This window comes from Cucurbita pepo, chromosome LG12 (genome assembly GCF_002806865.2).
Source record: "Cucurbita pepo subsp. pepo cultivar mu-cu-16 chromosome LG12, ASM280686v2, whole genome shotgun sequence".
Classification (NCBI taxonomy): Eukaryota; Viridiplantae; Streptophyta; class Magnoliopsida; order Cucurbitales; family Cucurbitaceae; genus Cucurbita; species Cucurbita pepo.
The window spans coordinates 1,146,956-1,174,729 of NC_036649.1; the positions used below are offsets into that span (position 1 = coordinate 1,146,956).

General features: G+C 36.8%; 4 protein-coding genes and 1 long non-coding RNA gene across 5 annotated transcripts; 1 reads left to right on the forward strand and 4 right to left on the reverse strand.

Moving 5' to 3' along the window:
- Nucleotides 1-5,797: 5,797 nt before the first annotated feature.
- LOC111807313 lies at nt 5,798-8,405 on the reverse strand. Its single transcript, XM_023692981.1, has 4 exons — nt 8,282-8,405; nt 8,042-8,159; nt 7,803-7,955; nt 5,798-6,264 (listed from the first exon to the last, which is right to left on the reverse strand). The coding sequence occupies exons 1-4, from the start codon at nt 8,287-8,289 to the stop codon at nt 6,070-6,072; spliced, it is 474 nt and encodes a 157-aa protein (XP_023548749.1). The 5' UTR covers nt 8,290-8,405; the 3' UTR covers nt 5,798-6,069.
- Nucleotides 8,406-9,214: 809 nt separating this feature from the next.
- Nucleotides 9,215-10,756, reverse strand: LOC111807242 (chlorophyllase-2, chloroplastic). Its single transcript, XM_023692884.1, has 2 exons — nt 10,351-10,756; nt 9,215-9,948 (listed from the first exon to the last, which is right to left on the reverse strand). Exons 1-2 carry the CDS (start codon nt 10,651-10,653, stop codon nt 9,271-9,273), a joined length of 981 nt encoding a protein of 326 aa, XP_023548652.1. The 5' UTR covers nt 10,654-10,756; the 3' UTR covers nt 9,215-9,270.
- Nucleotides 10,757-12,374: 1,618 nt separating this feature from the next.
- LOC111807542 (protein LIFEGUARD 2-like) lies at nt 12,375-13,749 on the forward strand. The gene is made up of 4 exons (XM_023693305.1): nt 12,375-12,654; nt 12,730-12,843; nt 13,018-13,175; nt 13,270-13,749. The coding sequence occupies exons 1-4, from the start codon at nt 12,414-12,416 to the stop codon at nt 13,465-13,467; spliced, it is 711 nt and encodes a 236-aa protein (XP_023549073.1). The 5' UTR covers nt 12,375-12,413; the 3' UTR covers nt 13,468-13,749.
- A 1,032-nt stretch (nt 13,750-14,781) lies between these two features.
- On the reverse strand, nt 14,782-17,876 carry LOC111806345 (VAN3-binding protein-like). The gene is made up of 7 exons (XM_023691608.1): nt 17,437-17,876; nt 16,950-17,075; nt 15,987-16,407; nt 15,682-15,906; nt 15,538-15,587; nt 15,302-15,359; nt 14,782-15,191 (listed from the first exon to the last, which is right to left on the reverse strand). The coding sequence occupies exons 1-7, from the start codon at nt 17,785-17,787 to the stop codon at nt 14,968-14,970; spliced, it is 1,455 nt and encodes a 484-aa protein (XP_023547376.1). The 5' UTR covers nt 17,788-17,876; the 3' UTR covers nt 14,782-14,967.
- Nucleotides 17,877-24,412: 6,536 nt separating this feature from the next.
- Nucleotides 24,413-27,760, reverse strand: LOC111807743. Its single transcript, XR_002816983.1, has 4 exons — nt 27,489-27,760; nt 27,137-27,214; nt 25,538-25,721; nt 24,413-25,058 (listed from the first exon to the last, which is right to left on the reverse strand). It is a non-coding gene; the product is annotated as an uncharacterized LOC111807743 (long non-coding RNA).
- Between the last annotated feature and the right edge of the window lie 14 nt (nt 27,761-27,774).

The following is a 27,774-nucleotide window of genomic DNA, read 5'->3' on the forward strand; positions in this document are numbered from 1 at the left end:
AGGTTTGTCTCCTCCTCCCTCTCCTCTCCCCTATTCCTAAACAGTATTCTGCAAAATCCTTTTTTCATTATCCCAAACTGCCCTCCCAAGTTTCCAAATTTACCATTCTACCACTGCCCTTAGTCCTTCTTATTTCACTCAAAAGCCCCTCTTTCAATCTTTCTTTCACATCATACCCCCATATTTGCCTTATTTACATTTGACCCCCTACCCGATTCGTTCACAATCATTTCTCGCCATCGAAACATTTTTTTAATTATATCACAAACTTGTTCCTTAAATTGGGATGACTACACACTACTTAAGGACTATCCCACTGTTGAACCTTCTCTGAGACTCGCAACATAAGTACAGCAAAACACAACTTTCTCAATGATGGTAGGTTATCCCTCGATGGACACAACTTCGTCCACTCTTTAGACTTGACCCGAGACACCCTAGACAAACTCAAGGAACGTTTTTTTTTTTTTTTTTGTGAGGAATATTGTTTTAAGGGAAGGAAAATGTGGTTGACAAACAAGTTCGAGAAGGCGACTGATGCACGTGGGAGAAGTCGTTCCTATCCGAAGCTGTGGTGGCTCGATTCGGCTTGATTGGGAAGAAATTTACATAAAGAAAAAATTCATTTTTATTTTAAAATTTGGTTTTATATATATATATATATATTAAAAATAGAAATAAAGTTAAATTTTTAATAGAAATAAATTAATTAAAAAAAAAATACTCCCCTTAGCTTTTATTTCTTGAAACCTTTGACCAAAAAAAAAGAGAGAATTTTACATATGGATTGAGATATGACAGCTCTCTGTTTCTGGCCGGCGATGGCCGTAGTCCTCCACCACCACCACCGCCGCCGTCCTCCTCGCCCAACCCTTCTTCTTCTCGCCGCGCTTCTCCTCCTCGCCTCCGCCATTGCCGCCCGCCCCACCCCCATCGGTAAGTCCCTAAACTCAATTCCTCTAATTAACCCATTTCTGGGTTTTACAAAAACAGAGGAAACAGAGTTTCCAGCTGTGACACGGCGGAGACTCCGCGGGCTAGGGTCGTCCCCACCGATTTGTAGATCCAAGTGCGGCAGTTGCTCGCCGTGCACGGCGGTGCACGTCCCAATTCAGCCGGGACTGAGTTTGCCGTCGGAGTATTACCCAGAAGCTTGGCGGTGCAAATGCGGCAACTCCCTTTATTTGCCATGAAATTTTTAGCGAAGCTCTGTAACAAAAACACCGTACTTTCTTCTTCTTCTTCCTCCTCCTTCCATTATTTTTGCCACTCGAAGTCACTTCAATGGAGATTTTAATATTTTTATTTAATTATTTATTTATTTATTTACAATGTCTGGTAAGTATCATCGGAACTCCAAATCGGCCATTGATTTTTGTTTCACTGCATTGGGAAAGAAAGTTAAAGATCTTTACAAATACAATATTTTTTTTATTGCTCATTATTTTATATTTTTCCCTTTGATTTTATAAATTATACTTGTCAAACGATGAAAGTCCCACGTCCCTTATTTAGGGAATGATCATGAGTTTATAAACAAAGAATACTCCCTTAACTGGTGTGGGGCGTTTTGGAAAAGCTCAAAGCAAAGCCATGAGAGCTTATTCTCAAAGGGGACAATATCATACCATTGTGAAGAGTCGTGTTCGTCTAATCTCAATTTTCCGAGAAATTCACAAAATTTACGTCGGTGCATTAATAATATATTTTCATAAAAAAGTGAGAATATTTTTGTTAGTTATTAATAGGAAAATACTATAACAAAGGGTCATTGCATGTGAAGGGGTGGGAATATTATTAGGGTTAGCACATTCCTATAGTTAGGGTAGTGAGAGTTTAATGCACAAAAGGAGTGAAAGAGGGAAAGGAAGTTGATGAAGGGGTTGGTGAGCGTTTGGGGAGAGCGGGAACGTGAGATCTTATATTGGTTGGAGAGGGGAGTGAAACATTCAGTGTGGAAACCTCACTCTAGCAGACGGGTTCAAAAATCGGGAGGCTAATGATTATATTTAATGGGCCAAAGCGGATAATATCTACTAGCTGTGGACTTGAGCGGTTACAAGTGGTATTAGAGTCAGACACTAGGTAGTGTGCTAACGATGATGTTGGGCCTCCAAGGGGAGTGGATTGTTAGATCTCATATGGGTTGGAAAGGAGAACGAACATTCCTTATAAAAGTGTGAAAATTTCTCCTTAGGAGATGTGTTTTAAAACTATGAGGTTGACAGCAATACGTAATAGGTCAAAGCGATTATTAGAGCGGGAGTAATAGATTCAAACTTCTAACTTTTTTATCAAGGGCATATGTCTTAACCCGAGAAAATTGTTTTATTACATTAGCATGGATACTGCTCCAATATATTATAGATCACGTCAATATCATTTAAGAATGATGTTGGGTTTTGTAAATCCATGTCGTGATTTCCTGTGTCAAAAAATGGTATTTCTAAGTTAGGAGAATATTTCAGTCCAAAACGCTACGGACAAAGATGGACGATTTTGTTTAAGATTCTCTGATAGAGGTTTTCCCACTATAGTTTTCGAAACTGTTCACGGAATATTGAACATTGAAATCACTATTTACAATACCTTTCATACTTAAAAAAAATTAATTAGAAATTATTCGAGTAAATAATTTTCAAACAAGTTAATCTCGTAATTGAACTATCAGTAGAGAAAAGAAAGAACGAACTAAAGTGAACGCGTACGCAAAAGGAAATTGATATCGACACCAACTCTTTCGAACTTTATCCATACAAAATCGAGCCAATAATAAAATAAAATAAAATAAAATAAAATAAAATAAAGGCTAATTTATCATTAATGGAAAGGGAGATAAATTTATTGGAGGAAGGAAAAGTCATATTTAACCCTAAAAAAACGAAAAGAAAAAAGAAAAAAAAGAAAAAAAAGAAAAATGTGTGAGCAGTGAAATAGAAATTATTACATATAGTAAGATGCTAAAAGGGGAAACTGTGCATAAATAAAAAGAAAGTGATCATTATTCCAGAAATACCCTTCTTGAAATATTTAAATTACTTGAATTTTTAAAAATTAACGATCCAATTTTACGGCCCTCGTGCATGTGCCAGTTGTGGCCGCACTCACGTGGGGCCATTCTCACTGCTGTCACCCACGTGGGGCCATGCATTTTACGAACCATTTTTTCGCCAAAAATTAAAAAAAATACAAAAAGGAAAAGGCGTAATCAATTATATTAAATTAGAAAGGATTTTTATAGAATAGTTCCAAAATTAAGAAACCCAATTCATGTATATTAATTTTACCCTCTTATTGTTGTAATTAAATTAAGGTTTAATAACATAAAAATAACACTTTAGTCCTAAACTTTCACATTTACCCATTTTTGTATAACAATTTAATCCACCTAATTTCAAATATGTAATAAATTAATTCTATCTAGAACCATTTCTTTTATTACACATCGATTAAATTTTTAAACAATATAAACAATTAAATCCTTAATAATTTCTTTTTATTAAATCTCGATACTCTTCTCCAAAACAACTAAATTATAAACTTTTAAAAATTTCAATTTTAAAAACTTTGAAGAGTTCAAAATAGTTACTATTTTTTTTTAGCACATGGAAATAATTAATATTATAATTAAAAAATATCGTTGAACATTCAAAACGGTTTTAAAAATACCCTCTAAATTTTAAAACAAATGTTTCGAAAATACCCTTTAGCTTCGAAAAAATATTTAAAAAAATACCTATAAGCTTTCAAGTTTTTCATTAACACCCTAAACTTTTTTAAAAAATTCAAATATACATATATATTAAAAAAAATTTAAAAACACCTTTACCATTAATACCTCGTATTAATATACGAATGAAGTAAAAGAGAAAAAAAAAAAGTTTAAAAATAATCTAAGAGGTGGGCATCAGAAAAGACAATTTTCACAAAATAGTATGGATGCTACTTTAAAAAAAGAGATAATATTCATATACTGGACCTCCACATTGTTATAGTTGCAGGTCCACCTCGACATTTTTTGAAGTGATGGGTCCGCCATGGTCAATGATGAAAAGGTAAGGGATTGATTAGGGAAAGGGGGAAAAAGTATGTAAGGGTCGAGGAGGGGGATAGTGGGGGAATGCTTGTTTAATAACAGTAAACAAGCTTTGTTTTGGGTTGGTTTAGAGTCTTTAGCCTTGAGATTAAAGAAACAAAGGCCGGATTGGGAAAGGGAGGAAGAAAAAGGAAGAACAAGACATTCAAAGAGAGGACCCACTTGTTGTTTTAGGGATAAAAAAGAGGGAATTTGAGTGTGAAATGAACTGAATTTGAATACAAAAAGAAAAGAGACAGGTTGACAAGGAAGATGTGAAAGGTGTGGGGCCATTTGCCCCATTCCCCTCACCATCTCCCCCTTTGGTTTTGGTTCTCAAAGTTGAGAGAAAAAAGGGTTTATTTTGGTGAAGTGATGGTTGATTTGATGGAGAGGTTTGGAAGTGGGTGTTGCAGGCTTTTGATGGTGCAGTCAAGACCAAAGACCATGACTCTCCATCCCTATGTCTACGAATTCTCCACCCTTTCCTTCTTGTACCCTCTCTCTTCCCCCACATTGCCAAGGACAATTTTCAGACACTTTCATGGGGTACAATTTTCACACACTTTCATGGGGTGTTGTGATTTCTGAAAGGAGGTTCTTCAACAAGAGATACTTCTCTTGCATTTAATAAATCTTGAGTTTGGTGACTTAATAATCTGACGTCGGTTGGAGAGGAGGAACGAAACATTTTTCATAAGGATGTAGAAATCGAGACGCGTTTTAAAACCTCAAGGAGAAGCCCATAAAGGAAAACCTCAAAGAGGAGGACAATATCTGCTAACAGAGGACTTGAGCTAGCCAGACACCAAGCGATGTACCAGCGAGAACGCTAGGCCCCCAAGGGGGTGGATTGTGAGATCCCACATCGGTTGGAGAAGGAAAACGAAACATTCCTTATAAGGGTATAGAAACCTCTCCACAGTAGACGCATTCTAAAACCTTGAGGGAAAGTCCATAATGAAAATTCCAAAGAGGACAATATATGCCTAGCGGTGGACTTGGGCTAGCCAGACATTGAGCGGTGTGCCAGCGAGAACGCTGGGCCCCCAAGGGAGTGGATTGTGAGATCCCCACCTCGACTGGAGAGGAACAAAGCATTCCTCGTAAGGGTGTGAAAATCTCTTTCTAATAGACACGTTTTAAAATCTTAAGAGGAAGTCTAGAAGGGAAAGCCTAGACAATATCTGCTAACGATGAATTGACGCTATTAAAAGAACTCTCAAAGGACATAATTGTAAACCTATTAACCAAATCATCATGTCCAAGCAAGTGAAGTCATTGATGTCTAATAATTATCTAATCAAACAATGCTAAAAAAGGACACCACGGCCAGATACTACTACAAAATGTTATGCTGCCTTTCCTTTGTTACTACTAATATGAAACAAAAGTCAAGACTATAGTAAAATCTCAAAAGCAGCTCAAGGAAGAGGCCTAGAATTGTAAATTAACCAAAAATTGCAAATCATTATAGGGAGAAAAGTAAAGTAAAGTAAAGAAAAGAGAATATGAAGTATAGGGCGCCTGACCTGATGCATGAGATAAGTGACGCTAAAATTATGAGAGCATGTATTGTTGCTGTCAGGAATTCAGTGTCGAGAGCATGTGATGTCTCTGCTTTTGCTTTGAGGAGATGGGAGTGACCTCGGGAAACGAAAATCTCGGCTTCTTCTTCCATCTCTAAAATATTAGGAGTATATTTATTAACAAACAGAAGAATAGTCATAAAAAGAAGCCCAGATGTCATTGTTTAGCACTCAAAAGCTTTCTATTTCACATTCTATTACGGGAATTGTCCTTCTCAGTGTCATCTTTCACCTGAAACCCGTGTCTGTACATTAGAATAGTTGAGTTACGGCTTGAAGATGCATTACAGAGTAATGTCTTTTACAAGCCAACATTGTGAGAGCCCCTTTGAACTCGGGAAATCAAGCACAAGAAGCTCATTTAATCCTATTTCTGCCAACATCCGCTAAACTTTTGAACTGGGTTCAAGTCGTTTCCATGGGTTCTTGGCCGGCGTCAACAATTTCTTCCTGCTCTGCCATGGTTTCGGCCTCTTTACCTTCCATCGGGGCTGCTTCGGATGTTGGTTCAGTTTGAGGTGTAGGGAACACCTGTTCCACCATCTCTGTAAGCTCTTGAATTCCATCATCTCCCATGCGAACATCACTGTCCTCTATAATCTAGAAACAAAAGGAACAGACCCCCATTAATCTACATAATTTAACCACTCATCCAAATTAAAGTTTTCATTTTCCACAAAGAATCCCAAGTTCCCAACAGAGAAAGAGGTCCATGGTAAAAGCACCCATAAGAATTTGTTTGGGAGCTATTTTGAAAAACAATTTTACCTCCCAAGAATGGCCCAGTATTAGTTGACATGAGTTGTGGAATATTTGGAGGTATCTTATAAAGTCTTTTAAGTTCAAGGCTCAAGTAGAAAACTTAACACTAAAAAAACAAAAATGTTTAGTAGGATGAATCATAACTCATTAGTACTACTATACACGAAGTGGGTACACAAATACGGTAAGCTTCCACATCGATTAAGAAGGAGAACAAAACATTTTTTTACAAGCATGTAGAAATTTCTCCCTAGCATATGCATTTAAAAACTTTAAGATAAAGTCCAAAAAGGAAAACCCAAAGAGAAAATATCTGCTAACGGTAGACTTGAACGGTAACATAAGGTATCAACAACTATACACGAGGGTCCATCGATTTGGTAGGAAAAACAACTTCACTATACCATTTGTGAAGGAACAAGTAGAAACTTAGTCCAGAAATCCTAATGCTGTTTTAGGAATCCTTCCCAAGTCAGTCTTTACAGAACTACAGATTCACTGATGAAGATGACAATAGTTGAATTTTAACTACAATTGCTGACACCTACTCCACCAAGTTCGTGAGAATCAGACAACTGTGTTCCATAGCCAGGGAATCTAAAGCTTTTGTAATGTCGACAGAAAAGTGAAAAACTACGAAGACTACGTAATTCTCTTCCAACACACACAAAAAAAAAAAAAAAAAAAAAAAAAAAAAAAAAAAAAAAAANGCAATTCGATGGCCTCATATTAAAATAGCTAAAATATTATGGATCTTTTCTGTCCACCAAACTTTCTATGGCATTCACAGTTCCTTGACCTCCTAACACAAAAACTATTCAAAAATATTTAAGGCACCACTCAAAAGCCTCCCCTTGCTCGAACTTTCCCTGAGGTCTATATAGCCCTCGAACAGCCTCTTCTTAATTGAAATTCGACTCTTTTCTCTAGAGCCCTTGAACAAAGTACATCCTCTGTTCGCCATTTAGTCACTTTTGACTACACTTTCGAGGCTACTAACTTCTTTGTTCGACACTTAAAGATTCTATGGACATGACTAAGTTAAGAGCATGGCTCTGATACTATGTTAAGAATCAGAAACCTCTCTAATAGTATGATATAGTCCACTTTGAACATAAGCTCTCATGTCTTTTGGTTTCCCCAAAAGGCCTCATATCAATGGAGATGTATTCCATACTTATAAACTCATGATTAACCCTTCAATTAATCGATGTGGGACTCCCTCCTGACAATCCTCGAAAAGTCACTTTATTCACATATGGGGAAATGGAAGATGAATTTAGAACAGAGACTACATACAAAAAACATAAAATTCATCTAAAAATTGATCACAAAAATTTTAAGGAAGAATTACAGTCATGAAAGGGGGAAATTACCGGGAATATCTCAACCGGGGTAATCGGTCGCAAATTGAGGATATTGAGAAGTTCAGCTTTCGCGAGATCATACTTTTTAGACTTGTCAACAAACTCAATGATAGCTTCTCTCGTTTGATTACAAGCATGAGTTTGATTCAAATAATCATAAACCTACAAATAAAAGGAAACGGATCCAATTAAAACCTGCAACAACAACTCGTAGGCCAGCACAAAAAGAAGGGAAGAAACTATATAACCTTGTACTCAGACGGTGCTACTTTCGCAAGAACCCTAGTGGGATCCTTCGCTGCCCCCTTCGATCTCAAAAAGTCGAGCACCTCGAAATTTGTAAGAGCGCCTGCATTGGCCTCTAGTCTGCAAACAATTCTTCCAACTAAATTGTTAGCAACTGTAAATTTACATCTCTGTTAAAAAGAAATCGCAGAATCAAATAGTTCGAAAAAAAATTGCAGGAAGAATGAGGAATAATTACTTACATTTTCATGGAGAAGAAGCTTAAAGATTTGGCCGGAATCAAAAACCTCTCGACGACGGCGACAAAAACCCTTCGTCGATCCCAATTGGTCAATTACAGAACTCACATGATTGCTTACCTGGGCTTCGGAAATAACTATTGGGCTTTTACATGAACTTCCGGCCCATTTGGAGGTTTAAATTCCTATGCTCTACATCGCTTGTACTAAAATAAATAATATTATCATTTTCTTTTGTTTCTACACAAATTTTAAATTTTATTGGCCTAATATTTTTTAAAAAATGACATATATAGATTAAATTGGCCTATTAAAACAACATATACTCATTATATATTTTTAATATAATTTAGTATTTTTAAATTTAATATTCTCTTCTTTAAAATTTTCTTTTTCAAGCGTTTATAAATAATGTTTCGTTCCCTCTCCACCCCATTTCAGGGGTTAGCGTTTTGGTTGACACTCATTCCCCTCTCCAATCGAGATGGGATCTCACAATTCACCTCTTTTAGAGGGCCCAGCATCCTTGCTAGCACTCGTCTCCCTCTCTGGATCTCACAATTCACGCCCCTTCGGGGTACATTATTCTCATTGGCACACCACCAAGCGTCCACCCCCTTCAGGGCTCAGCGTTCTCGCTGACACTCGTTTCCCTCCCCAACCAATGTGGAATCTCACAATTCACCCCCTTCGAGGCACAACATCCTCACTGGCACACCATCTAATGTCCAGCGTCCTCATTGGGACACACAGTATTGGCTCTGATACCATTTATAACAACTCAAACCCATCACTGGCACACCATTCAATGTCCAACGTCCTCATTGGCACACCCAGTATTGGCTCTGATCCCATTTATAACAACTCAAACCCACCGCTAGCAAAAAAACACATAATTAAATATATATATATATAGATTGGCTACAAAACACTATATTTAATTATTATCTATGTATATATTTATTTATATCAAACAGGGGGTGAGGTATTTTTCAGAGAAGAGATTCGACGGTCTGAAGATGAACAGGCAAGCAGAGATCCCCATCTTCAATGGCTCTCAAATCTCCGTCTTCCCCATTCAAATAAGCCTTCAAAAACGCAACCACCGCCCCACCAACAAACCTCCTCATGGGCTCTCTAGATTCCCCATTTTTACACAAGCAGTAGCTCGCCTTCCCTCTAAGCCCTCCAGTTTCATCGTCCAGCAAATCCAAATGCCCATAATCCTTCGCCACAAAATAGTGCGCCGGATTCCGACATTCCTCGAAAAACTCTTCGTGGTTGATACCCTTCGGAGCGCAGGGTGGAAACAGGGGATTCCTCTTCAATTCCCCCAGACCCGACCCGATTACCAGAACCGGAACCCCTAAATCGAAGGATTGTGGGATGTATTTGAGGACTGGAGGGTGGGTTTGCTTTCCGGAGCCCGTTCCGTCCACTGGATCGAGCCCGATTAAGGCTGATAATTTTGGGGATTTCTGCTCGGCTAGAGCTAGGGCTAAGGCGAAGGAGGTTTTTCCGCCGCGGCTGTGGCCGGAGAGAGCTATTTTGTTTAGGTTTGGGTTCACGTGCGGGGGGAGATGCTGCCGGAGACCCTCCGGCAGCCAGTTTATTACGGCGGCTGTTGCTTTGATTTCTTCGCTTGTATCTGGTCCAGCCACTGAGTATAGCTGTGAACAGAGCAAGTTTAAGATGAATTTCAATTTCATAATAAAAAAATGTAAATTATTCATTTTTAAAAAATTATATTTTCAAATTAATTAATTTTGTTTTGATTTTGGATTAAGATATTTTCATACAAAGTATCTTGTACCAATTATTAGACTATACCCACTTTGAAATAATATTTTTAATTAGAGTAATGGCCAATATTTTCTTCTCTTTTTTTTTTTTAATTTTTTTGACCTAATTTAATTTTTTATTATTATTATTATTATTATTTAAGTTTAGAAAATATTAAATTTTAAAATATTTTAAATATATAAAGTAATTTAATTAGAAAAGTAAAATATAAAATTTAATTTAAGAAAATAATTTAAAAAGAAAAATGGAAGAAGGGGGAAAGTGAGAACCTGAGGGGCGATGACGATGAAGCCATGAGAGGCGATCTGATGGATGAGCTGAGAGTAGAAAGTGTTGTAAAGGAGATAGCCATGGATTAGCAGCAGCACCTGGAACTCTCCGGCGTCGGAAGGCCGGCCGATTAGTAGTGGCTTCGGCGGAGGAGCCGGAAGATGTCGGCCGGATGAACAACATCCAGCCGATTCGACCTTTTCAAGCACGGCGTTGAACTTTCCGATCTCGAACACAATTGACGAAGTTGCAGAGGCGGCGGTGGCCGACGGCGGAGGAAAAGAAGCGGTAGCCATAGCCATGGCGACGGCAAGTGAGATTTGGAGCTTCGATTTCAATTTTAAAGCCCTTTTTGTGTTTGTTTTGTGTTAGTGACGGTTTGACGCGTAAGGCGATAAGCTCTTTTTATGTGGGTGTAATTCGGCCTTTTGTATCCATTTTCAATGCCATTTTAGATTTCCATAAATGCCCTTGTCCTCTTTTCTCTTCATGAAGAAGAAAAGGGGTAAAATTGACCCAACAAATCTGAATTTATTATTTATTTTAAAATATATTGCTTACCAACAATTACATGTATTTATTTTATTTTTATTTAATATCATCATTTTTTTTAATATATAATTTATCCTAATTCTAACTCATTTTTAAAAACTATATATTGAAATTGAGTTGTTGTGATGTCTCAGGTCTGTTGGGAGGAGAACAAATCATTATTTATAAAGGTGTGAAAACCTTACCCTAGCGTTTTTAAAGCTTGAGAGAAAGTTCGAAAGAGAAAACCCAAAGAGGACAATATCTGGTGGATCTGGGTTGTTACAAATGGTATCACAGCCAGACACCTGACGATGTGTCAGCCTTCTCGCTCTTCTCTGAAGGGGGGGTAGACATGAGGCGGTGTGTTAGTAAGGACGTTGGGCTCCGAAGGGGGTGAATTTGATGGTGGTCCACATCGATCGGAAAAAAGAAAGAGTGACAGCAAGGACGCTAGGCCCATTATAAGGGTGTGGAAACCTTCCCCTACCAGACGTTTTTTAAAGCCTTGAGGGGAAGCCCAAAAGGGAAAGCCCAAAGAGGACAATATCTGCTAATGGTGGATCTAGGCCGTTACAAATAGTATCAGAGCCAAACACCGGACGATGTGCCAACCTTCTCGTTGTTCCCAGAAGTGGGTAGACACGAGGCAGTGTGCCAGTAAGAACGCTGGCCCCAAAGGGGGTGGATTTGGGGGTAGTCCCACATCTATTGGAGGAAGAAAAGAGTGCCAGCGAGTATGCTAGGTCCTGAAGGAGGGTGGATTGTGATGTCCCACATTGGTTGGGGAAGAGAACAAACCACCATTTATAAGGGCGTGGAAACCTTCCCTTGACTTTTAAAGCCTTGAGGGGCCCAAAGAGGACAATATCTGCTAGCGGTAGATCTGCGGCCGTTACAAATGATATCAGAGCCAGACACCAGACGATATGTCAACCTTCTCGCTCTTCCCCGAAAAGGGTAGACACAAGGTGGTGTGCCAGTACGCTGGCCCCAACAGGGGTGGATTGTGATGTCCCACATTGGTTATGGAGGAGAACAAACTACAATTTATGTAGATGGGTTTGGTTCATTCTTTAATAACAGTTGTTTTGACTAAAAGTATTTACAACTCAAGCATTTGGTTAGGTCTAAAAAATGTCTTAATTTAGTTCAGCCCAACACACTGCACACCTCTACCTTTCTACCTTTGACATCTCTAATACGATCAGCAATGATCGGGTCTAAAACTAAATTTAAAAAAGGTTTTAATTTTTTTTTTTTTAAAAAAAAAAACTTATTTATTAATTATAATTTTTGTTGGTCAACACAAATTAATCATAAAAATAGGATAATTTTGAGGGAGGCCACAAGGGTAGGTTACTAAAAAAAAAAAGGAGTGGCAGTTCATCCAAATATAAATAGAGCAATTAATAAGGCAAATGCGTTGAAATTCCCAAAAATAATTTAGTGAATCAGATTCAGTTCTCTTCAGAGAACTGATTGATTCATTCATTTTCATTCCCATCAGAACACAAAAACAAAGATCGGAATGGGCCAATTCCGCACCAAAGGCGACCTAGAAAATGACCAATTTTATCCCATCATGATGGACAGCCCTCAGCTCCGGTGGGCCTTCATCCGCAAGGTTTACACCATCATCTCCATGCAACTGCTTCTCACCACCGCCGTCGCCGCCGCCGTCGTCTTCATCCGTCCCATTCCCATCTTCTTCGTCAAAACCACCCCCGGCCTCATCGCCTACATCGGCATCCTCGTCTTCACCTTCATAGGTCACAATTTCCTCCCGATAACTATTTAGTTTTTGAAAATAGTTCGCTTTAATTCTTTCTTTTTTGTCATAGCAGTTCTTTGCCCGTTGTACGCTTATCATAGACATCATCCTTGGAATTTCATTTTGCTCACTCTCTTTACCATTGGGATCGCGTTTTCCGTTGGGATTTCTTGCGCCTTCACTAAAGGTACTTCTTTAAATTATTTGAATAACTATGGAATATATCTCAGATATTATATCTTAATATTATTTTATTTATAATTTGATTTAGTATATTTTATTTTATTCTCAATATCAGATATCTGAGAATATAGGTCGGATATATATTTTTATTTCTCATTCTTATTCTTAAACGTAACAGGGAGCATAATACTAGAGGCAGCGGCGATAACATGCGTAGTAGTAGTGGGCCTGACTCTGTACACATTTTGGGCCGTAAAACGGGGCCACGATTTCAGCTTCCTCGGCCCATTTCTGTTCGCCGCTCTCCTCGTCATGTTCACATTCAGCCTCATAATGGTAATGGATCTAACTGGGCCGATTTGTCTCAGCCCATTATGACTATTGGGCTTGGGCCTGGGCTGACTCCTCTGTTTCGTTGTTCTGTAAACAGATGTTTTTCCCGATGGGGAAGCTGTCGGTGAAGATCTACGGCGGAATTTCGGCGCTGATATTCTGTGGATACATAGTTTACGACACCGACAACCTCATAAAACGGTTCAGCTACGACGATTACATATGGGCGGCGGTGTCTCTGTATTTGGACATTATTAACCTCTTTATTAGTCTTCTCAGAGTTCTCGATGGCTAAGAACAGAGCAGAACAGAGCAGAACAGAACAAGATCGTGTTTTGTTCTTTTTTTTTTGTTTTGTTTTGTTTGGTTGAGGAGATTTAGAAATGCCCTCCAGATTTGAAAATATGGGTTGTTTTTGTTGTAATCATAGCTGGTGAGGTGAGTGTGGGATGGGGTTTAGAACATGTTTTTTTGTTTCAATGATGGGTTTGTAAAGTTGTTTTTTTTTTCTCTTTGAGTTCTTTGTTGATTATTTGTTGTTTGGTTGGTTTTAATGTAATCATGGAGGTTTATTATCTATCTAATTCTTTGTTTTTATAATAATCTCGTTTTGGCATGCAACGAGCACGAGCATGAGTTTCGACAACATGCAACGGGAATGTGGCCATGACAATGATCGTGACAATCAATCAGTATGCACAACGCTTTGATCCACAAATCTTTTTTCCAACTGAAGCATTGTATATGCTGGTTGATTGACACAATCATGCTTGTCTAAGGCATGTTGCTTATGACCACATGCCCGTTGCATGCCAAAACTCTTTCTTGTTGCATCAAAGATCATGCCTTGTATCATTTTATTGCTATATAGTTTTCTTGTCAAAACTCATGTATTGTATCAAAGTGTGGTTTGGGTATATGTCGTTAGACCGAAGGTCGAAGGCAACACGATTTTGAGTGCCGCACAATTGCTTACCTGAAGACAAAAATTTAGAACAGAATATTATTTTGTCGAAGCCTGGGCCAGATCCCTATTTCCCAACTTGTTTACCCGGCTAGCGGTGAGCTTAAGCTTGGTATCAAAGTTAGACACGTCCCGGCCTTGAGCTAAATTTAAGGGGATGAATTGTAAGATCCCACATCGATTTAAGAGGAAAACGGAACATTACTTATAAGGGTGTTGAAACCTCTCCCAACTAATGACAATACATAACGGGCCAAAGCGGACAATATCTATTGACAATGCAAGAGTGAAGAAGACGAGCAAGAGTCAAGATTCAAACTTCTGATTGTTTAGTTTGAGGGGGAGTATCCTCTTTTTTTGTGTTCCTTCTAATCTTTTTGTTTTCATTTCTTTTAATCGATCGTGAGAAGCTAAAAAAACATGTCTTTAACCGAGAATCCACCCTACGTCGATCGACTTCTAAAGATGAAGAAGTCATTAAGCAAATTCACAATTATTAAACTCGTTATAAATTATCCTTAAAATGATTAGCCAACAAACATGAAGACAATGATTACCCCAACATAAGCAAGAACATTAAACAATGATCTTCATTGTTTATTACCAAGTAGTGGGGTTTATACTATATTCAAAAAGAGCTAAAACTTGAGTGAACATGGACTCACTTTCATTCAAATTGGCCTTTACTTTACCATCCAAATTCAACCCAAAAGGGCCCTCTGTTTATATTGATATCATTAAAGAGACACCCATTTGGCTAACCTTTTCCTTTTTTTACCTTTAATCTAGCTTCTTTTTACAAAAGGAACACAAAAAAAGAGGACACTCCCCTCAAGCCACACCCTTCCCTCCTCCTCCTCTCTTCTCGGTTGCAATGGCGAGCAGCCGAGACACGCCTTGAGTCCAAACGTCGTATTCCCTTACGCTCTTGCATTCGAATTCGACGACGCCGCGGAGCACGGTCTTCAGGCCGAAGTAGCGACGGTGCTCTCCTCCCTCGAGGAGGTGTCGTCCGGGCCAAGCCGGGACGTCTTTGATCACCTCTAAAATGATATCTGAAAGAGTTGAAAACATTGTATGAACTTTCATCAATCCCCAAATGGAAGGAGTCCCACATCCATTTCTGTTCAAATTATCAGAGAAAGACAAAAGAATTCTCTCTTACTCTTTTTCTTTTTTGTGAAGGTCCCAGCAACGTGCTTGCTCTTCATCTTCAACATAACCTGCACATAAAGAACTTCAATAAAGCTTAAAGTACATGATGAAAGGCTGCCCATGGTGGGGGCAGTAAAGTTTGATCCGTTGCTTCTTCGACAATATCGTTCACATCCCGAAACAAAAAGCTGAATGATTAACAGATCGAATTCGGATTCGAAAACTAAATCGAATCGAGCTTTTTACCTGATTCATTCTGTTTATGTATACAGAAACTATCTTCCAATGAAGATCACCTGCAAATGAACAATACAATGAGTAGATATCCAATCAGCCATCTGATGAATTGAAATGTGTACTCACTCACAGCTGACTCGAGCTCGTTTTTACCTTTACGAGTGCGTTTTAGTAGCTCGCAGCCTCGAGCGAGAAACTCTCGGCTGCAAATGCCTAAGAAATTATCTTCAGGGACAAGTTCACCACTGAAGCTACTATTGGAATTGCCATTGCTACAATTCTCAGCAACTCTCATTCCTTTATCCACTGGAATCACAGCTGATACATTCCACATTTCCTTTAGCACCCTCGCCTTAAGCGTCGCCGCCCCACGTAACGCTGTCGGGACAAGCATTTTTCATGTCAAGAAACTTACTAAACCAATTAATGTTTAACTAAGCAAAATCTATTTCATATACCAGTAGCTGCAGCAGCTGTTAATGTCATGATATCACCGGCGGATTTGACGTTAACGGCATTGCTGAGAACCGATGCAAGGTGATCGCGTTCGGCGCCCATCGCTTCAGCTGCCTCGACACATTGAGCAGCAACAAGCGTTGCAGCAGAGGCAACAGCCAGATCAGTCTTGGTTTTATGTTCATCTTTGTTAGATCCAGAAGAAGCTGCAGTGGCTGCAGCTATAGCAGCTATGGCTGCAGCCACACCAGCAACAGAGATAGCAGCATGAAGCTGAGCATTCTGAGCTCTTGTTTCTTCTTTCTTCTTCTCTTTCCTGTCTTTAAGCCATCTCCCAACAGTTTTACCGCCTCCAACAGTGGTGGATCCGCCAGTGGCAGTGACTCTGTACTGATTGTTGAGAGGGATGTTCGAGCGGCCACACTGCACAGAGAAATTACAGGTGGGACATCCATAAAAAACTTAGATATGAGTCAATTCATGGTGAATAACGAAGAATTGACAGCCGCCCAACATGCCATGGCGGTGGTGCTGGTGCTAGCTCTGTAATACCGCACCCACCAGAACGACCTTGGGGTCCATGTTTCATTAAATGCCTCAAAATGGAGACAACCCATCAAAGGATGAGCCTAATTAAACATCACCCACTTGCCGGAGAGGGAATTAATCCGGCAATTCGGCGATGGGAACAAGTTTCCAGAAAACCCAGAATTAAAAAAACAAAACCCAGTAAGGAAAACAGCCAAAAAGTGTGCGAGGTGTTTAATTCAAGAACATCGATTACTGTGAAAGCTGATAAAACATATATTTGGTCTATGAGAAACGATCGGTGTGCAACCAGAAGAACAGCCCTGTAATATTTATTAACAAACAAAAAGGACGAGACAAAGGGCCGGCACGAACTGTGGGTGTCAGAATTCGAAGACCCATCTATGAAAAGAACCATCGATGACCGGAAAACTGACCTTAAAGTCGTCGATCTCCGACGGGGACACGGGAGGACTGTCTGTTAATGAGCCACAACTTTGAGCTCCATTGAGAGGGCCGCTGCTGTGAGACAGTCTGCCGGATGTCAGCGGCGAAACCTCTTGCTGCCATTGGAGTACAGAAAATGAAGAAATCAGTGACGGGTTTTCGAAATCGGAATGAATCGAACTCACAAGAAATTTCGAAAACCCCATTTTAGGATTGGATTGAATGAACAAGAAATGGGTTTAAAAGAGAACAAACAACAAGAATTCAGCGAAAAAGCAAGTGGAATATACGCAGTGTGAGACAAAAAGAGGGCAAAATAAGAGAAATCGGAAGCATGTTTGTATTAGAGAAGAACAAAAAGGGTATAAGCAAAGTTACAATCAATTTCAATCGCTCCAAAACATAAAACAAAAAGAGAGCAAATCCGATTATTTGTCCACACATGCTCTGCAAAAAACTCTGCTCCACCAAACTTACCGACTGTGACATAATCCGCTCCATCACCATCTGGGAAGTTTCAGAAGAAGCAAACGAAAATGGGTTTCCAGAAAAAGTGGTACCCTCTTCAAGCTCGCTCGTCAAATCCTCCAAAATGACGCTACCGCCGCCGCCAGCGACGGCGGCGACGATGCCATTTCCAGCGTTGGGGTGCTTAGAGAGAGTGAAACGAGGAAGAGCTAGAGCTTTGGAGACTTCTAAAGCCGACACGCTCCAAGACCGCGAGAGAAACTCCATCGGCTCGAGTGGAGTGTCCGGCGGCCGGTAGACGGCGGAGGAAAGAACCGGCGGCGGCTCGTGTCGCCAAGGGCCGGTGGCTGTTTTGTCCATAGTGGGCGGAAGCAGGAGCAGTTGTGAGCAAATGAATCGGAGTGTTTGTTGAAGGAGCAGAGACTCAGTGAAGGAGAAAGAGTGGAAGCTGAAACTGGAAGTTTTATTTCAGATCAGTAAAAATCAATTTAATAAAATAAATAAATAAATAAATTCACTGTTTCTCTTTTTTTTTTTTATATAAATAATTTATAACTCAAACTAATAATTTTATTAATTATAATAATTCTATATTACTTAATTTAATCATTAATTTTTTAAAATGGATAACTTATAATTTTCAGACGTATATAAAATAATTATTTTTTTTTTAAAAAAAGTGATGCTTTTTAGTTTTTAAAAATATGAATTACCTAAAATAATATTCTTGAAAACATTTTATTTTTTTTGTTAAAAAAAATTAAGTTAAATTGTTATAATTTTTTAATTCGAAAATTATTTTAAGAATACGAGAGAAACAAATAATTTAAAAAAAAATAAACTTTAACATAACTTAATTAATTTTATAAAAAAATATTTTTAATATTTTTAATATTTTTAATATAAGAAAAGATTTTTTTAAAATGGGATTATTTATTTATTTATTTATTTATTTTAAATGAGACATGGAGCAGAGGGATTGGTTAAAAATACGTAAGGTTGTTTGTAAGAGTCCGATAAGTAATGAAATACGCGCTTCCGACTCGCGTGTTTATCACTTTCCAATTGCATTCGGTTTCATTTACGAAATTTGGGAGCGTGCTTCACACGCCTCACTTTATGCCTGGTTCATGCATTTATCTCCCTGTTTTTTTTAACCGTTGAGGCTAATTTCGGTATTTCGTCTCTCTACCAATTCAAAACGACGTAGTTTAACTGATATACAAAGACTAAAATGTAATTTCACACTTCAGATCTAAAAATATTAATATTTTTTTTTAATTTACCGTTATATATCTTATTTTATCAATTTAAACATAGTTCAACTAATTAAATTTTACTCGTATTATTTTTTAATATATAATAATTCAAATGAATGGGCATTTAATAATTGAAATTTGTATGCTTTCAGAAAAACAACAAAAATAAAATCTTTATGTATCTCTCGAAATCTTATAAATAATATTTATTTATAAAATTTTGCACTCATTCCCCATTGTTCGATTTTGCATGCTCATCCCTCAAAATGCAGAGAGGCTTTCAATGGCATATCCGAGTTAGTCGTTCCGAAAAGTCATTAGACAGACAGTCTAAATGAAATAAAATTGTTACCGTAGTGTAAATAATCATTTACCTTTTTTTTTGTTCCAAAGTATAATGATTGACCGTTTCATACTTTAAAATAACACTTCATAAAATCCTTGTCCATCATTTCTATTTTAACATCATCATACACATCCCTCACCCAACAATGAAATAAAATAAACCTACCCAAAAATATATATATATTATATTTGTCTCGTCATTTTCATAATATGATGAGAACGGTATAAATTCAAAAGTTCAATAACTATTTCTTTTCATTCAAATTAAAAAATCGACATAAACGACAGTAAATAGTTAAAAGTTGAGTGAGATCTCACGTCTATTGGAGAGAATAACAAAACATTCTTTACACAAATGTGGAAACCTCTCTCTAATTGACACGTTTTCAACCCTTGAGAAGACACTCGAAAGGGAAAGCCTAAAGAGGTTAATATCGGTTGGCGGTGGGCTTGGGCTATTATAAATGATATCAGACCCAGACATCGAACGTGTATCAGTAAGGACGTTGGACTCCAAGGGGGTGGATTGTGAGATCCCAAGTCGATTACAGAGAGAAACAAAACATTCTTTACAAGGGTGCGAAAACTTCTCCCAAGTAGATGAGTTTTAAACTCAGAGAAAGCTCGAAAAAGAAAGCCTAAATAAGACAATATCTGGCAGTGGGTTTAGGTTATTACCGACTGTATTTTTTTTTCTTCATAAATGCTCGATTATAACGGGTCGGATAGATAAATAAATGATAAATCGTAATAAAGCAAAGAGAATTAAATTAATGGGAAGGTAGTTAGGGTAAAACGAGAGAATATTAATAATCAATATATATCAATGCTCTCAATCATTCTCATATATCAATGCTCATATGACTTATGGGAGTCATGGTGATGATATATATGTTCACTTTCTTTCTCTCATCTTATTATTATTATCATCGTAATGTATATCATATCAATTATTTTTGTGAGACCCCACGTTGATCGGGCTATCTAGTAGAAACGTTTTAAAATCTTGAGGGGAAGCCCATAAAAAAAATCCAAAGAGGATAATATCTGCTTGCTGTGGGTTTGGGCGTTGCAACATTCTTAGTCATCCGAGTTGGAGTGTTCATGAATTAGGTTGAACGGTGATTAAATATTTTTTTTTTAAATTCAATTCAATTGCTCGAGTTGTAATTTTTTTTTTATCTCAAATAAATTTTATAATTTTTTTTAGATTGGATTGGTTCGGATTGCTTGAGATCATTTTTAAAATTTTTTATTTTTTATAAAAATAAAATATTAATTTATTTATGTTTGGAGTAAAAAGGGTACAATCAGGTGCAACCAATCTTAGCAGTCAGTGAGTAAGAGCGGTGACAATTCAACGCTTTTGGACCCTATTGTTGTACAGTCAACTAGAGATGACTGACGATTGGTCATCTCAATTTCCAACTTTAAATTAATAAAAAAAACATCAAATTTAAATCTCATCTAAAATATCCAACATTATTTTATCTAATAATTTTAAAATTGGCACCCCTTGTTCCCCAAATAAATAAATTTCCTATTAATTCAAAATAAATAAATAAATTTCTTATAACATCAAATCATATCAAACTCAATTAATACGTTACATAAAATTTTAAATATATTTTAGATATATTTATATAAAACTTTAAATATATAATAAATTAATTTCAATTTCTTAATTTTTTTTTTAAAAATATCTACTAAAATTTTAATTTTGGGTTTAATTGATAATTGATAATTAATACAGGGTGGAAGTGGGGTCCACTAAACTTGTGGGACCCGGAATGGATGGCGTGGACATGGAGGGGCATTGGATTGGATGAGAATTAATATTGTCAACCAATATAATGTTGCCTAGTCACCATCCTTCACGTGAGTGTGCCATTTTTAATGTGGACCCCACCATCTCCCTTCCAAGAAAATACCATTATTTTTTTTTTTAATTCATAAATTCAAATTTATTTTCTTTTTTCTCCCAAAATTCCAAACTTTGGTCTTCACATTTTCAATTACGTTACATCCCACGTGGCATTCGTCATTCAAGCTTATATTATATTTTTAATCATTTATTGAGATACTCGTGGAATAAAATAATATATTATCTCGTCATTTCATCTAATTTATCTAACACCTTTATATGATATAAAATTTAACATTTTTTTTTTACAACATATTCGATCAGGCTGAATCTAAAAAAAATCTATATTTTTTCTTTTAATGGGATATTTTTGTAAATTTTTGTTGTTATTTTAAAAATATTTAATTTTTTTCTTCGTTTACATTATTCACGAAAATATATATATTTAAGGAATCTATATTGTAGATAGAGATAAGATTATGTTTTATTTTTCTTCCATTTTAATTTATTGGACAATGACATAAAAATACATTCCACCGTCCATCTAGGCTCCACGTCTTGTTCTAAAGAATATTTATTCATGTCACGTCCCAAACTAATTTTAATTTCTCAATTAAAAATATTTCTTATTATGTGCTAAAAAGAAAAAATAAAAACATCGACCTATTTTTGTGAACTTTAAGAAAAAAATATATAATATTTGAAATTTAAAGATTAAATAAAAATTATGTTTTTCGATGATAATAAGAATATTGTTGGTGTTACAAAAAGTAGAAGCAAATATATTCGTTTTGGTTGAAAATTGAAAAGAATTAAGGAGGAACAGACAATATTAAAGTGGTGGGAAAAATGTGAGAGTAGGAATGTATTGGATCTCATTTTCATCATAATTAATACAAACACTAAATAATGCTATATGCAACGCGCGTCGGGTGGCCTCAACATTGTCCTGTTACATGGGTCATGTTACCTGTTCCTCGTTTATTGAGAGTGAACACTATTCCTACATACCAACATGGGTTTCGAATAAGTATCGATATTCTCCCGTGACATGGTTACGTTACCCACTCCTCGCTTCTTAATAGTGAAAACTATCCCCACAAATCAACACGAGTCATTCTAGGATTGCTTCAAGTAAAGTACGTTTAATCATGAAATTTCTATGATTGAGCTATGAAAAAAGAAGATGCGTCTTGTTGGTATACGTAGTGACGTTCATATTTTTTAAGCGTTTTTTAGCCATCATGTCTTTAAGATTGCTCTCATTCAGATTTGGTTTCGTGTATAGGAGTGTCGATTTTTATTCGAAAATGGAGAGGAGCCAAGTGGATGTCCAATCCCACATATCTCTTCTTATTTATTCAACTTGGATTTCAATGGAAGCTTTGAGTATCTCCATTTACTCTTCTATGTATGTTGGTCAACAAGCATGCTCATATTATTATTCATTACATGACCATACATTATTTCACACATACATTCGTTAACTTCATGTCTGGTCTATAGACTAACATAGGTCATTCACGTGCTCTCTAATGAAAATTCTCGAGAGGTCACTCAGTATAGAATTGCTTCAAGTAAAACATACTTAACTTTGGAGTTCCCATGATTAAGTTACAAAAAAAACGAAGGTGGATTTTGTTGGTATAGATAATAACTTTTGATTATTTTAAGTATTTCTTAGTCACTTTATTCTCAAGATCGCTCTAATTCAAATGTGGTATTATGTTGAGATCTCATATCAATTAAAGAGGGGAATAGAACATTTCTTATAAGAGTGTGGAAACCTTTCCCTAATAGACGTGTTTTAAAATCGTGAGATTGATGGTGATACGTAACGGGTCAAAGCGAACTATGATGTCCCACATTGGTTGGGGAGGAGAACAAATCACCTTCTATAAGGGTGTGGAAACCTTCCCCTATCAGACGCGTTTTAAAGCCTTAAGGGGAAGCCCGTAAAGGAAAGCCCAAAGAGGACAATATCTGTTAGCGGTGGATCTGGGTCGTTACACGAACAATATCTACTAGCGGTGAAATTGAACCGTTACAAATGGTATCAAAGCCAGATAACAGCGGTGTGCTAGCAAGGACACTAGGCCCCCAAGAAAATGGATTGTGAGATCCCACATCGGTTGGAGAGGGAAACGAAACATTTTCTTACAAGGGTGTGAAACCTCTTCCTAATAGATGCGTTTTAAAATCGTGAGGTTAACGACGATACGTAACGGGCCAAAGCGAGCAATATCTATCAGCAGTGGACTTGAATAGTTATAAATGGTATCAAATTCAGACACCGACGACCTACCAATGAGAACACTAACCCTTTAGTTTAGGCACCACGAAGCACGAAGCAGTCATTATTTGAAAGGTGGAAAAAAGAAAGACATATAGCTTCAAGTTCCAATGTGTACGGTCTATATCTGTAGGGACTCTCCATCACAATTTACTATATAAACTAATCTTTAATTAACTTTAATTAAAACCATTTATTGTCCATACAAAAATTAACCAAAACTTTAATTCATATTCATACTTTCTTTCTCCAATAAAGTTAAAGCCTAGCTTTCAAAGGCAAGTTCCAAGATATTAACTGTGACAATAAAATAAAATAAAATTTGAGTTAATTTAAAAAATTTAATGATATTTAAAAATTTTCAAAACTCGTGAGTTATATATATAAATATATATATATACAACAACTCCATATTAAAATATATTAACAACTCCGAAACTTGCTAGTTTTATATATATAACCAGTTTCGGAGTTGTTATTTATATATATATATATATATATATATATATATATATATATATATAGAAACAACTCCATATTAAAAAATTCTCGTTTAAATAAAAAATAGGGTAAAAATGAAGAGAAATTGTTAGCTAAATAAGGTCGGAGACATAAATTATATTTTCTTCGATCACTTTTGTATATAAATTTTTAGACCGATTAAAAAGTTTTAAAATATTTTTAAAAAATTTAAAAAAAAAAAAAATATATATATATATATAGTAATAACTCTATATTAAAAAATTCTCGTGTAAACAAAAAAAATAGGGTAAGAGGGAGGAGAAATTGTTAATTAAATAAGGTCAGAGGCATAAATTATATTTTGTTCGATCACTTTTGTATATAAATTTTTAGACCGATTAAAAAGTTTTAAAATATTTTTATAATTTTTAAAAAATTTAATGATATTTAAAAATTTTCAAAACTATATATATATATATATATATATATACTAATAACTCTATATTAAAAAATTCTCGTGTAAACAAAAAAAATAGGGTAAGAATGAGGAGAAATTAATTATTAACCAAATAAGGTCGGAGGCATAAATTATATTTTCTTCGATCACTTTTGTATATAAATAAATAAATAAATAAATAAATATTTTTATATTTATTTGTGTTGAATACTATATTGGGATATTTATATAGAGTATATAATTTTGGTTATGAAAGTTTATTTAGTATATTAAATGTTTTAACTTTTTTTCTATTCAGAATTATATTAAAAATTAGAAATTATTAGATGAAGTAAAATTGCTGGGAAAAATCGCTAATCCGAAATGGCTGAATATATATAATAGAGAAAGGGAAGAGCACGACGAAGTGTCGGAGGGAGTGGGGCGGTACACGGCGGCGCCGTACATCAAGGGGGACAATCTGATCTGATCTGATCTGATAATAATGATGAGGATAGATGCATACAATAATGAGATGGGACAGGTTGTGGGAGATGAACTGATTGAGAACTCTATAAGTGCCTGCTGCCGCTGCTGCTTCGTTTTCGACGTCGGATTTGATTCGAAGACTTCGTGATGGGCTTCTCTTCATTTCCAATCAATCAAGCTCTCTCTCTGCATTTTAATGGCTTCTCTCCGTTTCGCCCTCTTTCTCGTCTCTTTGATTTGATTCTCACCAAGCCAATTTATCTCAAAAGTCATTTGCATTTGCTATCAAACTCATACTCATAAATTCACAGAGAACACAAAATGGGAAACTTATTCTATAGAAATGGAGGCCTTACACATAATCAAACTACAGTCATATGGCACCGCCACCACGTTCGTCGGTCTATTTGTTCAGCAGAAGCAGCAGCGTAGCTACATACGTTATCATCGAGCGAACCTCGATGAGAAATAATCTGCTAGCAGCTGTAGATCAAAGTAGTTTGAATGAGCGTCAATATAATTCTAATTTTACAAAAGAACGAATCATTGGTTATAAGGGGGTGGAAATCTCTCCCTACTAGACACGTTTTAAAATCTTGAGGGGAAGTCCGAAAAGGATCTGCCAGCGGTGGGTTTGGGGTTGTTACAAATGATATCAGAGCTAGATACCGGTCGGTGTGCTAGCGAGGACACTGTCTCCCAAGAAAGGTGGATTATGAGATCCCACGTTGGTTGGAGAAGAAAACGAAACATTGCTTATAAGGGTGTGTAAACCTCTCCCTACCAGACGCGTTTTAAAACAGCATGAAAGGGAAAGCCCGACTAGCAGTGGGCTTAGGCTGTTACGTGTTGGCAAAGCTCGTTTCGTTTCTAGTTATGTTCGTGACGAGGTTAAATCGACTGTATAGTGGAGAAAATAGAAGATTCAACCAGGTAAAAAGTTAGTAGTTGAAATGACTAACCATTGTTGTTATTTGTAGCAGAAGGGTCCTTGGAATCCATACTCATTGAGCCGTCAAATTGAGTATCAAACACAACTCAGAATAAGCATGGAAAGGCAGTGTTAGCCCTTCAAACAATCACATTTGTATGCCAACCGCAACGTCTTGTTGCACGAACCGCCTCCACAGTCGACCCATCGACAAGCTATACAGCAACAAGAAAGACATTGCAAGTCATGTAAATAAGCTTTCAAATTCACCAAAAACAGGCAATAAGATTGGTCATTACAAACGAATATCAATTCACTAGTTCTTGGTTTGGTCTGTACGCCCGATGGAGGGGTCGAAAAGCACCGGGCGAGTCAGATTACGTGGCATCAACGGTAAAAATCTAATGCCTATCAGCATTGTTCAAAGCAGTGAGATGTTCAATTCTAGTACCATCAGATATATGAACATAATAATCAAGATCAAGACCCATAGAACCTTGAATATGATGAATATGTACTCATCCAAATTTTGAACATCTCTATTGCTTATTCATTATGCCCCATCTAAGTTAAATCCAACAACGCCTTGGTAATCTGCACATTTCGCCTGTTTTCATCAAGCTTTCGAATTTCGAAGACATCTTTGTTCTTAGCTGCAACCTTAGCTATAAACATTGTCGATGTGTTTCATATCTTCAGCCAACTTTACCGTTTAATTTTCGTGTTTTTTAACCAAAATCTTGTCTGACCGTCACGTAATACCAATTTTGCAATGGGTAGTCTAAGATTAGAATTCAAGTGTATAGTATTCATATAAATTTAGTATTTGAATCTCATTCTTTTTTCATTCAAATGAAACTCAGTGTCGCAGTTATACTTGTCCAAGATGTGTTGCCTATGTCCGCATACCCGTTACATGCCAAACCCTAACTTCGTATCACTTTATCGCTTTTCTTTACTGCTTTCATAATGTACAATTTCCTTCTTGTCTTTTCTAAGTGTAAGACGTTTCGACATAATCATATCTACGCCTGGTAGACATGAAATACCCTAGAATGTACTATAGAAAAATGCGACCAGTCGTCAACTCCTCCCACCTAGATTTTGTATGACCGTTCAGCAAAATCACGTCTAGGCTTACCCGACCTGAATTGCCTCAAAATGTATTATAGGGGGATGCGACTAGTTGTTAAATTCTCCCTATCCAGAAAGTTATATGTTATTTAAGCCGTTGTATTGCTTTTTGCTTGTAGTCATGTAACATTGTTTTCAATATCTCTTTGGTCCGTTTTCTCAAAATGGGAACAAAGGCTTGAGCATACATTGCCCGACCATAGGCGACACAATCCTAAGTTGGCTTGACTCATTCAGTACTGAGAGCGAGTGCCGCACAATCGCCAAATTCACTGCCAAGAAAAGTGCGATTGTGACGGCCTAAATCTACATCTTACAAGCCACCTCTGTAGTAACTTTTGGCAAATACATTCATCAAACAAAAACAAGTCCCATTTGGCAGAATCAAACAGCTATGAATTGCAGGAAGCAGATGAAATAGCAACTATGGCTAAAAACACAGCTATTTTTCACAGAAAAGCTTCAAAGGAGATAGAGAAAGAGAAAGGAATCTTACATTTGGGTATAATGAAGGGGAGAAACTTGGAAGTAGTCACTATCATCATGATCAGAAAGAGCCTGCTTCCGCCCAGAACTGCTATCACATTCAAACAAGAAACTCCCATTACTAGAATCTTTACAGGTTTTCTCATCCATAGTTCACTTCCTTGCAGACATTTTCAGCCATTATCAATTCAATCAAAACAAGAACAAACACTCTGTCCTTTCCAATCAAGTTATCAAAAAGAGTTACCAATCCATTTCAGCAAAAGCCACAGAATAAAAAGGTGTATAAGAACAGAAATGAAAAATCTAAAGTAACCCTAGAAAGAACAGCCATGAAAATAGCAAAAAGGGGAAAGACTAACCGAGATCATTAGCATTCGCAGATTGAAAGATGAGCAGTAGAGCAAGAACAGCGATGGGTGAAGGCATAACCCTTCAACGATCACAAAACAGAGAAATGGCCATGTGGGGTTTCGTGATCGGATTTCAACATGGCTTTATCGTTGGCGGGCCTAGCAAATTGCATCTCCATTTCTGTATTAGTGAATCAAGAAACTTTGAAGCAAGCAAGAAGAAGAAGCCTCTTGATTCTTCTTAAATCGGCCTCTCTCTCTCAATCTACCTACCTAACCTTCTCATTATTTAGGG

Bases quoted from the DNA above. Each gene is read 5' to 3' on its own strand.
- LOC111807313 (XM_023692981.1), bottom strand. The intron at 7,956-8,041 runs GTTATATAGTTT...TTTTATTTGTAG, and splicing joins TAGCACCGTCTGAGTACAAG to GTTTATGATTATTTGAATCA. The intron at 6,265-7,802 runs GTAATTTCCCCC...TTTTGTTTCTAG, and splicing joins CCCCGGTTGAGATATTCCCG to ATTATAGAGGACAGTGATGT.
- LOC111807242 (XM_023692884.1), bottom strand. From the start codon at position 10,653: ATGGCTATGGCTACCGCTTCTTTTCCTCCGCCGTCGGCCACCGCCGCC. The intron at 9,949-10,350 runs GTTCTCACTTTC...CTCTGTTCACAG, and splicing joins TCATCGTCATCGCCCCTCAG to CTATACTCAGTGGCTGGACC.
- LOC111807542 (XM_023693305.1), top strand. From the start codon at position 12,414: ATGGGCCAATTCCGCACCAAAGGCGACCTAGAAAATGACCAATTTTAT. The intron at 12,655-12,729 runs GTCACAATTTCC...TTGTCATAGCAG, and splicing joins CCTCGTCTTCACCTTCATAG to TTCTTTGCCCGTTGTACGCT. The intron at 13,176-13,269 runs GTAATGGATCTA...TTCTGTAAACAG, and splicing joins TCACATTCAGCCTCATAATG to ATGTTTTTCCCGATGGGGAA.
- LOC111806345 (XM_023691608.1), bottom strand. From the start codon at position 17,787: ATGGACAAAACAGCCACCGGCCCTTGGCGACACGAGCCGCCGCCGGTT. The intron at 15,907-15,986 runs GTATATGAAATA...TTGTCCCGACAG, and splicing joins AACAGCTGCTGCAGCTACTG to CGTTACGTGGGGCGGCGACG. The intron at 15,192-15,301 runs GTAAGAGAGAAT...CAACTCTTTCAG, and splicing joins CTTCACAAAAAAGAAAAAGA to ATATCATTTTAGAGGTGATC.